This window comes from Bos taurus, chromosome 23 (genome assembly GCF_002263795.3).
Source record: "Bos taurus isolate L1 Dominette 01449 registration number 42190680 breed Hereford chromosome 23, ARS-UCD2.0, whole genome shotgun sequence".
In the NCBI taxonomy this organism is placed as follows: domain Eukaryota; kingdom Metazoa; phylum Chordata; class Mammalia; order Artiodactyla; family Bovidae; genus Bos; species Bos taurus.
The window spans coordinates 9065653-9079775 of record NC_037350.1 but is presented as its reverse complement, the minus strand read 5'-3'; the positions used below and the strand labels follow the sequence as shown (position 1 = coordinate 9079775).

Below are 14123 nucleotides of genomic sequence, written 5' to 3'. Positions count from 1 at the left end.
CTTGGTTAAGTCATCCTTGGCTTTCTGGGTCATTTCTGATGGCTTCCCAGGTAGCTCAGTGGTAAAGAATCTGCCCACCAAAGCAAGAGCCACAGGAGCTGTGGGTTCGATCCCTGGGTCAGGAAAATCCCCTGGAGGAGGAATGGCAATCCACTCTAGTATTCTTGCCAGGATAATTCCATGGACAGAGGAGCCTGCCAGGCTACAGTTCATGGGGTCACAAAGATTTGGCATACTGTCCAACTTGGCTAAGTCATCCTTGACTTTCTGGGTCATTTCTGGCTACAGTCCAAGACATGTGACACCCACCCCCTGCCAACAAGAAATTGATGCTGAATTAGGTTGGGGGACATGTCCCCAAAGCAGGGATTTCCCCTCTCCCACGTTGAATTGGCAGCTGTGAACTTGACTTAGCTCTTAACCTCAGCCATCTGAAGGGTCAGTCGAAGATCCTCCTGTTGCATCAGACAATAGGATCTATCTGACGGATACTTCAGGAATCTTTTGAATAGAAATGTACTAGCCTAGTAGTTTTGGATCTTTGCTCTGTCCTTAGGAGCTGGGTCCCTTTCCAAACAAAACAGATGTCCTTCTCTCTAGGTGAGTGGGTGGGTCAGTGTGTATCTCATTTAACTTTGAAGTTAGGAGTGTGGTGGGCAGTGTTTCCCCCTGAAGATTATTTGCCTTCTCACTATCTTTCCCTACTCACAGATCAGCGGATCCACTTGTTCCTCAAATGCTGTTTGGTTCTTGGTGTGCAGCGGTCTCTGCTGGACCTCCCTGGAGGCCTCACCCTCATCGAGGCAGAGCTGGCAGAACTGGGCCAGAAGTTCGTCAGCCTCACACACCACAATCAGCAGGTGTTCGGCCCCTACTACACGGAGATCTTAAAGAGCCTCCTCCCCCCAGCTCAGGTGCTGGAGACAGAAGTGGCATCTCTCTGATGGCGCTGGCTCGGGCCCTGGCTCCTTGGACCCAGTAGCGAAGCCCGCCATCTTCCTGGGGTGATGTCACCAAGCAGCACACCCTCTCCCCGCCTGCAGCCAGCGCGCCACGCTGTAGTGACCTCGTGTGTGAGCTCCAGCTGGCCCAAATGCGTCCACCAATAAACTTCTGAACTGCAAGCAAGCCCCCGCTTCGTGTGCCGCAGCCGTGGCCAGGCCCTGCATGCTCAGCCGCCCACTAGCCGAGCAGCCAGCAGGCCCCGGTTTTTCCTCCAGGTGCCGCTTTCAGCACACGGAGCAGAGAAGCTAAGACACCCGGTACTAACACTGTTCTCTGAGGGTAAAGGTATTTCTCTAAGGGCTCTGAAAACTCTGTGGAATTACTTAAAGTGTGAGTGTATTTCTGGAATTTAGGAGTTTGTTTTGTCTAATTCAGTTCAGATTTGGGCATGACTGAAAAAAATTATTGGAAACCTCATTTCCAGGACCAAATTCCCCTAAAGGTTTCATTCTTTTTTTTTTTTTTTTTAAAGTTTTATTTGGCTATGCTGGGTCTTAGCTGTGGGATCTTTAGTTGTGGCAGACTGACTCCCAGCTGTGGCATGTGGGATCTAGTTCCCTGACCAGAGATCAAACCTAGGCCCCCTGCTTTGGGAGCTGGGAGTCTTAGCCGCCAGAGCACCAGGAATGTTCCCCTGCTGAAGGTTTCAAATGACGCAATAAGGGGTCCGGAGGAGTAAGCGGCTCAGCTCCCTCTGCTGGGGCAGGTCCTGAAGCAGGGTGCCAGCTCCTGAAGCAGGGTGCCAGCTGGGGCCAGGCGAGAGTGGGTGTTGACTCCTTGCGGCTTCCTGCTGAGCACACGTCTGATCATGGGATCTCCCTGCCCGGTGTCCAGAGTCCAGCTTGGCCAGTTGGGGTGATGACTGGTTTGGTCAGGTTTATTCTTGGTCCTGTTCTCTAGCTGAGGGGCAGAGTGAGTCTCCTGTCCCCTCCTCTCTAAGCTTAGAAGCCCCCTGATCTTCCCTGCAGAGGCCACGTGGGCATCCTGGGTGGATGAACCTCCTCCCTTCTCCCCACTTCCAGGCTGGGACTCTTCCCTGGCAGCTCTGCTGTTGGCATCACAAGCGAGGGCTGTTCTAGGAAGGACTTGGGCTTGCTGAGATCCAGCCCCTCATTCCCGGGCTGACTGTGGCTGGTCAGCTCTGACCTAGGATGCTGAAATAGGAAGTGTTCCCTTCATATCTGGCCCTTTTTTTGGCAGAGGACAAGAGAGAAAATGGGGATTCACCTATGTGCTCTCAAGGTACTGTGACGACAGCCAACATTCTCACCGTTTCAGGAGACAGAGGGAGCTAAGTATAGCACACTTGCTCTTAGAAGAACATCCAAAGGGGGATTTGAGTTCCATTAGCCCAGGGTTTCTCCTGATTGACTTCTTAAAAAAATTTACTTATTTGACTGAGCCGGGTCTTAGTTGTGGCACTCAGGATCTTTAGTTGTAGTGTGTGATCTCTTAGTTTGGGCATGGAGGATCTAATTTCCTGATCACGGCTCGAACTGGGACCCCTGTGTTGGGAAGGTTGGCCCCTGGACCACCCAGAAGTCCCTGATTGCCGTTTTAGAGTAGAGCCTAGTTAGGGACAGAGCCAGGCCACCAGCGGACCTTTGCTGTGACCAGAAAAGCTGGAGGTCCTGGGTCGTTCAGTTTCCAGTCTTATAGCTAGACAGCCTCAGGATGGGGACGCCCAGGCTCGGGGGTGTGTTTAAATAAACAGCCAGGCTTGCCTAGACAGCTTCTCTGATTTGCAACTGTCTGAATTTGTTAAAAATCCGTATTTTGGAAGCCTCATCATCTTAGAGGCTGAAGTGCTCCGAAGGGGCTTCTGAGAGGAGGACTGCCCGGTTGGTGGGTGCGGAGGCTGGGCTGACGTGGAACTGCTTTGTGCTTCATCATTAAGGTCTAGAGTGAGCGATTTCTTAGAAATGTTGCGTTTATTTCCCTGTGTTTCCATGTGGAGGAGACAGGGATCCTGACCTCAAGGAAAGATAGCTCCATTCAGTCCTGCCCACAGTTTGAAGGACACAGACTTCAATTTCTCATTTCCCCTTCCCCAGTCCCTGGTGGCCACTAATCTGCTTTCTATTTCAGTGGCTTTTCTGACTCCAGATAAATGTAATCATAATATGAAGTCTTTTGTGACTGACTTCTTTCACTTGGTGTGTTTTTAAGATTCATCATATTGTAGTGCATTTCAGAACTTAATTCTTTTAATGGCTAAATAATATCCCATTATACAGATACAATGGGGGCTTCCCTGGTGGCTCAGATGGTATAGAATCTGCCTGCAATGCAGGAGAGCTGGGTTCAACCCCTGGGTTGGGTAGGTCCCCTGGAGAAGGAAATGCAACCCACTCCAGTACTCTTGTCTGGAGAATTCCATGGACAGAGGAGCCTGGTGGGCTACAGTCTGTGGGGTCGCAAAGAGTTGGACATGACTGAGCGACTAACACTGTATAGATATTTCAAATGTTTATCTGTTCGATGGACATTTGGATTGTTTCACCTTCTGACTTCTGTGAGCAGTGCTGCTGTGAGTGCTTGTGTGCACGTTTTTGTTTGGACACTTGTCTTCCGTGCTCTGAGGATATACCCATATATCCAAGAGTAGCGCTGGTGGGTCACATGGTAATTCTATAGGCAATTATTTAGAAACTACTGAACTGTCTCCCACAGCGGCTGTGCCACTTTATATTCCCGTGAGCAATGTGTGAGGGTTCTGCTTTCTCCACATTTTCACCAACACTTGTTTTCTTTTTTCTTTCTTTTTTTAACTTATAGGTGTCTTAGTGGGTGTGAAGTAGAACCTCACTGTGGCTTTGACTTGCACTTCCCTAACAGCTAGTGATGTCGATCATTTTTTCATATGATAATTGGGGTTTGTATAGCCTTGGAGAAATACCCATTTTAGTCATTTGCCCATGTTTGAATTGGGTTGTTTTGTTATTGTTGAGTTGTAAGAATTCTTTATATATTTCGGATACTAGACCCTTGTCAGATACGTAATTTGAAAATATTTTCTTTGATTCTGCACGTAGTCTTTTCTCTTCCTTCATCATGTCCTTTGCAGGTTTTAGGTGCAGCATGTGGGACCTCTGTCCCTGCCCAGGGATTGAACCTTGGGCCCCCCGCATTGGGAGTATAGAGTCTTAGCCACTGGGCCACCAGTTTCAATTTTGATGAAGTCTGGTTTGCCAGGTTTTCTTTTTATGAATTGTGCTTTGGGTGTCAAGTCTAAGAACTGTTTGTTCAGGCCTAGGTCCCAAAGATTTTCTCCTGTGTTTTTCTGCTAAAAGTGTTATAGTTTTATGTTTGAAGTTAATTTTTATGTTAGATGTGAGACTTAGGTTAAGATACTATTATTTTCTTTTAGCTGTGGATATCCAATTGCTCCAGCATCATTTGTTGACAAGGCAATCTTTTCCTACATTGAGTTTCTTTTATACCTTTGTTAAAAAAGAACTAGGCATTTTTGCATGGGTCTGTCTCCTGTTCCACTGATCTGTGTTATTTTTCTTTCTGCCATACCACACAATGTTGATTGCTATAGCTGTATAGTGAGTCTTGAAAATTGGGTAGCCTGATTCCTCAGACTTTATTATTTTTCAAAGTTATTTTGCCTCTTCTAATTCCTTTGCCTTCTATAGACTAATCTTGCCTATGTCTATAAAAAAACCATGCTGGGATTTTGATAGGTATTATGTTAACCTATGTATCAGTTTCCAAAGAATTGACATCTTTACTCTGTTGAATATTCCAATTCATGAATAGTATCTGTCTCTCTAGTTCCTTAAATCTTGAGTTCTTTCATCAGCATTGTGTAGTTTTCATCACACAAGTCCTGAACGTGTGTTACTAGATTTATGCCTAATCATTTTATTTTGTTGAGTGATTATAAGTGGTATCTTATTTTTAACTGTGGTATCCCCATGTTCATTTCTAGTATACAGAAATACAACTGATTTTTTTGTTTGTTTTGGCTGCACCATCTATGGCTTGTGGGATCTTAGTTCCCTGACCAAGGACTGAATTTTGAACCCAGGCTCTCAGTGTGAAGTCCTAATCACTGGACTGCCAGAGTGTTCCCTTAACTCACTTATTCCAACATTTTTTTGGGTAGGTGCCTTGGAATTTTCTTCATAGACAATCATGTGATCTGGAAATAGGCACAGTTTTATTTCTTCCTTTCTGTTATGAATGCTTTTTATTTTCTTATTACCTTATTGCACTGGTTCAAACTCTTATTTTAAGACTGGTAATAGTGGAGTCCTTTCCTTGTTCCCAGTCTTAGGGGGAAAACATTGTATTTCACTGTTAAACACAATGTTGTAGGTTTAAAAAATTTTTATTTATTTGGCTCTGCTGGGTCTTGGTTGAGGCATGCAGGCTCTTTAGTTGTGGCATGTGGGATCTGGTTCCATGACCAGGGGTTGAACCCAGGTCCCCTGCATTGGACATATTGAGTCTTAGCCTCTGGAGCACAAGGGAAATCCCCAGTGTTGTAGATTTTTGTGGATGCTCTTTATCAGGTTGAAAAAGTTCTCCTCTGTATTAGTTTTCTGTTGCTACTGTAACAAAGTACTACAAGTTTAGTGCCTTGAGACAATGCACATCTATTATCCTACAGTTCTGACTGTGAGAGGTTCATAGTGGGTGTTATGGACTAAAATGAAGGTGCGGGCAGAGCTGCAGGAGGCTTAGGGATGTATTAATCTCCTATGGCTGCCACAGCAGATGACTGCAAACGGAGTGGCTTAACAAAAGCAGAAAGAAAGACTCTCACAGTTCTGGAGGCCAAAAACCAGAGATCAGTCTGTCTTGCTGAAAGAAGCATGCTGGCAGGGCTGCGTTCCCTTGGAGGCTCTAGGGGAGGATGCGTGCCTTGTCCCTTTCAGCCCCTAGTGGCTGCTAGATTCCTTAGCCTGTGGCTCCATGGTCACCTCAGGGTCACATGGTCATCTTCTGTGTGTATCTAATCTCCCTCTGCCTCTCTCTTATAAGGGTATTTGTCACTAGATTTAGGGCCCACTAACATAATCCAGGATAATCTCCCATTTTAAGATCATTAATTTAATCACATAGGTAATTGTTATGGATCGTGTCTCCCTCACGCCATCCCTAAGTCCCTACGTTGAGTCCTAATCGCCCCCATACCTCATTTGTAAACAGGGTCACTGCGGGTGTACTTATTTAATATGAGGTTAGACTGGAGTTGTGTGGACCTTTGATCCAATCTGTCTGGTGACCTTATGAAAAGACATGTGTCACATGAAGAGACACATACAGAAGTACAGCAGTGTAAAGAATCAGGGAGAATGTCATCTGCTTCAGGCTACCAGAAGCTGGAAAAGAGGCCTGGGACAGATTCTCCTTCACAGCCCTTCAGTCAGTTCAGTTCAGTCGCTCAGTCATGTCCAACTCTTTGCGACCCCATGAATCGCAGCACGCCAGGCCTCCCTGTCCATCACCAACTCCTGGAGTTCACTCAGACTCACGTCCATTGAGTCAGTGATGCCATCCAGCCATCTCATCCTCTGTCGTCCCCTTCTCCTCCTGCCCCCAATCCCTCCCAGCATCAGAGTCTTTTTCCAATGAGTCAACTCTTCACATGAGGTGGCCAAAGTACTAGAGTTTCAGCTTTAGCATCATTCCCTCCAAAGAAATCCCAGGGCTGATCTCCTTCAGAATGGACTGGTTGGATCTCCTTGCAGTCCAAGGGACTCTCAAGAGTCTTCTCCAACACCACAGTTCAAAAGCATCAATTCTTCGGCGCTCAGCCTTCTTCACAGCCCAACTCTCACATCCATACATGACCACTGGAAAAACCATAGCCTTGACTAGACGGACCTTTGTTGGCAAAGTAAAGTCTCTGCTTTTGAATATGCTATCTAGGTTGGTCATAACTTTCCTTCCAAGGAGTAAGTGTATTTTAATTTCATGGCTGCAGTCACCATCTGCAGTGATTTTGGAGCCCAGAAAAATAAAGTCTGACACTGTTTCCCCATCTGTTTCCCATGAAGTGATGGGACCAGATGCCATGATCTTCATTTTCTGAATGTTGAGCTTTAAGCCACCTTTTTCACTCTCCACTTTCACTTTCATCAAGAGGCTTTTTAGTTCCTCTTCACTTTCTGCCATAAGGGTGGTGTCAACTGCATATCTGAGGTTATTGATATTTCTCCCAGCCCTTAGAGGAAACCAACTCGGCTGCCCCTTGATTCCAGACTTAGAGACTTCAGGTAAAACAAATGTCCTGTCTATTTAGGCCCCAGTGTGTGGGGCTCTGTTCTGGCAGCCCTGGGAAACTGATACAGGAACAGTGATAGGTTCCAGTATTAATAATCAGGACCTGCTATCTTTGGGTGGCCATTATTTGGTCTCTCACCAAGGAAGAACTTATTTCCTTGGCTTTTTCTGGTTCTAGAGACACTGCACATTCCTTGGCTGGTAGCCACTTCCTCCAGCTTCTAAGCAGTTGCTAAACTGTCACTTCCTCTCTCACTTTGACCCTCCTCCCCTCTTTTTTAATAGTCTTGGTGATTACACTGGCCTGTTCTAGATAATCCAGGATAACCTCCCCATCTCAAGACCCTTGATCTTGATCACATTAGTGAAGTGTCTTCTGCCACATAAGGTAACGTATTCACAAGTTCTGTTGATTAATTAGGATGTGGGCATCTTTGTTGTTGCTGAGCCACTCAGTCTTATCCAGCTCTCTCGTGACTCCATGGACTGTAGTCTACCAGTCTTCTCTGTCCATGGAGTTTCCTAGATAAGAATACTGGAGTGAGTTGCCATTTCCTTCTCCAGGAGATATTCCTGACTGAGAGATTGAACCAGAGTCTCCTGCACTGGCAGGAGGATTCTTCCACTGAACAACCAGAGAAGCCTGGGGACATCTTTAGGGATCTCTTGTTCACCCTCTATTTCCATTTTTATAACCTTTTAAAATTCATGAATGAGTATTGAATTTTGTTAAGTATTTTTCTGCAACAATTGATGTGATTTTTCTTCTTTAGCTCATTAATATGCCTTATTACATTGCTTGATCTTCAAATGTTGATCAGCCTTGCACCCCTGGAATGAACATCATTTGGTTATGTAAAATTCTTTTTATATGTATCTGAATTCTATTGGCTAATAATTTGTTACCGATGTTTTATGCCTTTATTCCTGAGAGTGGTATTAGTGTATAGTTCTCTTTTTTTGTATCTCTTTTGTTGGTTTTGGCATCAGGATAATATTAGCTCTTGGAATGAATTAATTAGGAGCCATTCCTCCTCTTCTGTTTTCTGAAACAAATTGTGTAGAATTGGTATTAATTCTTCTTTAAACATTTGGTAGAATTCTTCAGTAAAATCATCTGGGCTTAGGTTTTTTTTTAAAATTATGGATTCAGTTTTTAATGATGGATTAAAATGATTTGTTTCACATGGTGAGTTGTGGATTTTTTGAGAAATTGGCCTGCAGCTCTGGGTGGTTAAACATGTTGCTTAGACTTGTGGTAGTTTCGGTTGCTGTTTCCTCTGATGCCTGCAGGGTCTGTAGCAACAGCCATTGTTTCGTCCCTGATGTTGGTGGCCTTTTTTTTTTTTTTTTCTTTTTCTCCTCTGTAAGTTTCTGCTACAAAACTACAGATTTGTCCATTTTATTGATCATTTCATAAAACAAATTCTTTGTTTCATTGAAACTTCCCTATTTTCTGTTTTCATTTATTATTTCCTTCTTGCTTTGGGTTTATGTTGCTCTTTTTGTTTTTGAGGTTCTTGAGGGTAGAAGCATAGATTATGAATTTAAGCCTTTTCCTTTTTCCCAGTGTATGCATTTACTGCTGTGAATGTCCTTTTCAGCACTTCATTACCCTTCCCCACAAATTTGGATATGTTGTATGTTCATATTCATTCAATTTAATGTTTATTTTGATTTCCCTGGAGATTTCTCTTTGACTCTTAGATTACTTAAATTGTGTTATTTCCAAGTGTTTTAGAGAATTTTCTGTTATCTTTCTGTTACTGATTTTCTATTTTGATTCTGTTGTGTTTCAGGAACACACTCTTTATTATTTTAGTTTTTTTAAATATGTTGAGCTTTATTTTATGGCCCAGGAAATGGTCTGTCTTGGAATATGTTCCAAGAGCACTTGAAAAAAGCCCATCCTGCTGTTGCTGGGCTGGTAACAGCGCGGTCAGTGGGACCCTGCTGGCTGGCGGCCCTGTGCTCTGTGTCGTTGCTGGTGTCTCTAGTTGTTCTACCGTGGTTGACAGTTTCCAGCTGAGCTGACTCTTCAGCTCTGTATTTGTTGTATCAGTCTGCTCAAGCTGCTGTAACAATGAACCATAGAAATTTATTTCTCACAGTTCTGAAGGCTACAAAGTCCCAGATCAAGGTCGGGCAGGGTCATTTTCTGGTGAGGACTCTCTTCCTGATTTGTAGACAGTCACCTTGCCTGTTTTCACGTGGCCTTTCTTTGGTGCCTGTGTGTATCTTCACGCTATGTTAGGGCTTACGTCTGCCAATTAATTTTTTATTTTCTAGTTATTCTGTTTTCATTTTTCTGTTCTTTTTCCTATCTCCCTGTGAGTTTCTTGAAAACATTTTAAAATTCCATCTCTGTTTCTCTTTCTTTCTCTGTCTTCCTCTTCTTGTAAGGCCAGTAACCCTACTGAATTAAGATCCCACCTTTATGACCTAACTTAACTTTAATTACCTCCTAAAAGCCCTGTCTCCAAATACAGTAAACTGGGAGTTAAGGCTTCAACATACAAAGTTTGGAGGGACACAGTTCAGCCCAGAGCATTCATGAATTTGTTTCCCTTTTCAACTCAGTTTTTGCTTCACATGTTTTACTGCTGTGTTGTTTGGTACACATACATTTAGGATTGATATGTCTGATTGGTGCACTGACCTTTTATGATTATATAGTACCCTCTTCTCTCTTATGATTGTCTTTGCTCTTGAAAGTTTGTTGCTGAGCTGTGAAAAATGCTGGGATCCTTGGCCTCTGGGGGAGAGGAATTCAATCCAGGGGACTTCCCTGGTGGCTCAGATGGTAAAGTGTCTGCCTACAACGTGGGAGACCCGGGTTCGATCCCTGCATCAGGAAGATCCCCTGCAGAAGGAAATGGCACCCCACTCCAGTAGTCTTGCCTGGAAAATCCCACGGATGGAAGAGCATGATAGGCTACAGTTCATGGGGTCGCAAAGAGTCAAACAAGACTGAGTGACTTCACTTTTGCATAGTTCATTAACATAGCATAAGAAAAACATTTCCGTAAGAAAAACCACATTGGTCAGCTCAGGGTTTGAGAAAAGTTAAGTTCAGGTGGGGAGAAGGCAATGGCACCCCACTCCAGTACTCTTGCCTGGAAAATCCCATGGACAGAGGAGCCTGGTAGGCTGCAGTCCATAGGGTCGCTAAGAGTCGGACACGACTGAGCGACTTCACTTTCACTTTTCACTTTCATGCATTGGAGAAGGAAATGGCAACCCACTCCAGTGTTCTTGCCTGGAGAATCCCAGGGACGAGGGAGCCTGCTGGGCTGCCGTCTATGGGGTTGCACAGAGTCGGACACGACTGAAGTGACTTAGCAGCAGCAGCAGCAGCAAGTTCAGGTGGAACCAGGTGTCGTCATGGCAACACAAGATTTTAAGAGAAACCTCCTTTTAACTTTGTATAGAGAAGGGAAAGGAGAATCTGACACTTGCAGCCTGTTTCCTCAGTTTGGAGACCCCTAGCTTTCCTGCCCGTTACCCTTTCAGTCTGAAGTCTACTTTATATCAACATAGCCACTGTTTTCTTTTGGTTAATGTTTGTATTATATATCTTTTTCCATCCTTTTTTGTTAACCTGCCTCTATTATTGTTATTTGAAGTGGGTTTCTTATGTAGTTGGTTCATTTTAAAAAATCTCCTCCAGTCTTTTAATTGATGTTTTTTAGACCATTTAAATTTAGTGTAATTATGATATGTTAGGGCTTAAGTCTGCCAATTAATTTTTAATTTTCTAGTTATTCTGTTTTTATTTTTCTGTTCTTTTTCCTATCTCCCTGTGAGTTTCTTAAAAACATTAAAAAAAAAACTCCATTTCTGTTTCTCTTTGTGATTTTATCTCCTTGAATAACTTTTTTTAGTGTTTGCTCCAGCTATTATATATGTATATACACATACATAACGTGAGTCTGAGTGAACTCCGGGAGTTGGTGATGGACAGGGAGGCCTGGCGTGCTGCGATTCATGGGGTCGCAAAGAGTCGGACACGACTGAGCGACTGATCTGATCTGATCTGACCTGACCTGAACTGTCCATAGTCTATTGGTGTCATTGTTTACCAGTTCAACTAAAGTGTAGAAATCTTGTTTTATATCTCCTCACCTTCCTCATTTATAAAATTGTTTTAAACACTTCCTCTACTTGCATTTAGAACATTAAACAGTGCTAGGATTTTGCTTCAACCATCAAACATAATTTAGAAAACTCAGTGGGAGAGGGAAAGTCCGTTGTATTTACCCATATTTTTGCTTAATGTTTATCCTTCCTGATGTTTCAAGGTTCATTTTTTTCTTTTCCTTTTTCATTTCCTTTCTATTTAGACAAGTGTCACCATTCTTTTAGGGTAGGTCTGCTGGTGAATAAGTTCCTCAGTTTTCCTTCATCTGAGAATGTCTTGATTTTTTCTTCACTCCTGAAGGATATTTCTGCAGGGTATAGAAGTCTGGGTTCACAGTTCCTTTCAGCACTGGAAAAATATACCACTTCCTCCTGGGCTCCACGGTCCTGCTGACAAGTCAACTGTCTGTCATTCAAATTATTTTTCCCCGACAGGTAAGATGTCATTTTTCTCTTGCTGCTTTCAAGAATTTTTCTTTTGTCTTTTATATTCAGAAAATTAATTGTGATGGCATGGATTTCTTTTTATCTGGTTTGGGGTGTGCTCAGCTTCTTGATTCTGTAGGTCAATGAGAAGTCTTGAGCCATTATTGCATGGAGGTCTCTTTCAGCCCCACCCACTTTCTCTCCTGGGACTCTGCTGACATATGTGTTTGATCTTTTGTTAGGTCCCTGAGACTCCTTGTTTTTTTAAGTCTAGTTTCTCTGTTCTTCTAACTGCGTAATTTCTATTGTTGTATTCTCTAGTTTGTGGATTCTTCTCTTGTTTATTCTGCTCTTGAGCCCATCCACTGAGATCTTTATTTTGGTTCCTGTTGTTAAGAGCAGCCACCTAATTGCTGGGTGATTGCAAGTTCCCAGTTAGGCCTCCTCTAATGCCACCCCAGAGGGTGTTAGGGCACCTTGATGTCTGGTGAGGAGGGACGTCTAGGCTTACCACTTGGCCTTTGCTGGCCTGTGGAAGGAGGGGCCAGTTTTTCTTCTGTGATGCTTGGATGAATTAGAGCAGTTCGTGTCTAAAAGCTGTCTTGCCAGGCTGCCTTCTTCCTTGTCCTCTGAGAGCAGGCTTTTGTTTGGGCTTTGTACCCACTGGTATGTCTGCCAGGGTTTTAATTATACTTGCAAGAAGAATAGGGGAAAGTCTGTCTACTCAATCTTCCTGGAAGTGGAAGTTGATTTACTTTTGATAGCTGTTGTCAAGTTGTCCTTCGTTACATACATGTGGTGCAAAGACTGTTCTCAGTTGTTTTTATAATGATGCATTTTGCTTTGCAGAAATGTTTGATTTTTATATAGTTGAATATATAAATCCTTAAGAAAGTGAACTCAGTTATGTAACATGTTTGGAAAGACCTTTCTCATATGAAAAACTCTCTTTCTTCTAGCTTTGTTGGTTTTTTTCTGGTTTTGTTTTGTGAACCATCTGGAATTAATTTTGGTGTAAGTAGCAATATAAATCTCCCTGCACCATTCCCACCACCCCCACGGCTACCCGCTTTTCCCAGCTCTATTTACTAAATAATAAATATTTTATGGTGTTGAGGAAATTCTTTAATTTGGTACATGCTTGTTTGTAACTGTAATAACCAGTCCTGAGGAGAGCAGTCACAGAGCTGCAGGGGCCGTGCTGGGCGGTGGAGCTGAGACCCCCTCGGCTGCTGCTTGTGACGGCCAGTGCTGTGAGCTGAGAAGGCCTGCTGGCCCGCCCACTGGGTTTTGGGGGACCTGGACCCTTGCGAGGTTGGAGGCCAGAGGCACCGAGGCCAACAAGAGGGTGTCTAGACCAGCCCCCTGGTCACTGCACCTTCCGTCCTGACAGCCCTGCAGCCTGGGTGACGGTCCACGCCACATCTGTGAGAGGGGGACCAGTGAGAATGGGGAGCGGGGCACGTGGAGGCCTGGTTTGGGGTCCACAGTGCAAGCATGGGCATTGGAGGCAGTGCCCAATTCCTGGCCCCTGCTTCTGCTTCCAGGTCTTGAGGAGCAGGGGGTAGAGATGGGAGCGTGGACCGACGAATTGTGGGATGTGTCCCTCCACCCCCGCTGTGAGGCCGCCCCACCACCCTCGTGCCTCTCCCTGCAGTCCAGCTCTGGCTCCTCCTCGGTCAAGTGCAGTGTGGTCTATGGCCTGGCAGGCTGGGGTGCCCAACATGAACTAGGACAGCTGGACATCACTGGACTAGAGGGTTTCTAGGTGCCTCTCTCGAGAAGACAATGGCACCCCACTCCAGTACTCTTGCCTGGAAAATCCCATGGACGGAGGAGCCTGGTAGGCTGCAGTCCATGGGGTCACTAAGTCAGGCACGAATGAGCGACTTCACTTTCACTTTTCACTTTCATGCATTGGAGAAGGAAATGGCAACCCACTCCAGTGTTCTTGCCTGGAGAATCCCAGGGACAGAGGAGCCTGGTGGGCTGTTGTCTATGGGGTCGCACAGAGTCGGACACGACTGAAGTGATTTAGCAGCAGGAGCAGGCGCCTCTCTGGCTAGCCCTGGGTGGGCATTTTAACCTCTCTGAGCCTCAGTTTCTCCTCTGCAGAGAAGGCAATACCCAGGCAGGGGTGAGGGCTGATGGGGCGGTTGTTGGGGTCGTCAGCGTTGCCTGTCTTTCCAACGCTCTCTTGACCAGCAGCCCAGGAGCCAGCCGGCTTGGCGAGCACCACGTCCCTCCCATCCCCACAGCTCAGGATGTCTGGAGAGCCTCGCTGTGTGGCCTTGGGCTGGTAGCTAGTT

At 44.8% G+C, this 14123-nt stretch overlaps 1 protein-coding gene across 7 annotated transcripts in view; it reads left to right on the top strand.

Moving 5' to 3' along the window:
• Positions 1 to 12938, top strand: part of TCP11 (t-complex 11) — a 172838-nt gene extending 159900 nt beyond the window's left edge. For 6 of the 7 annotated variants that reach the window (XM_059880349.1, XM_024983609.2, XM_059880350.1 and 3 more), the window contains one exon: positions 712 to 12938. In XM_059880349.1, the coding sequence (XP_059736332.1) occupies positions 712 to 944 (233 nt within the window). In that variant the 3' untranslated portion in view covers positions 945 to 12938. The remainder of the gene's footprint in view (positions 1 to 711) is intronic. The other variant, NM_001110079.2, reaches the window with a different exon arrangement.
• Positions 12939 to 14123: the final 1185 nt, after the last annotated feature.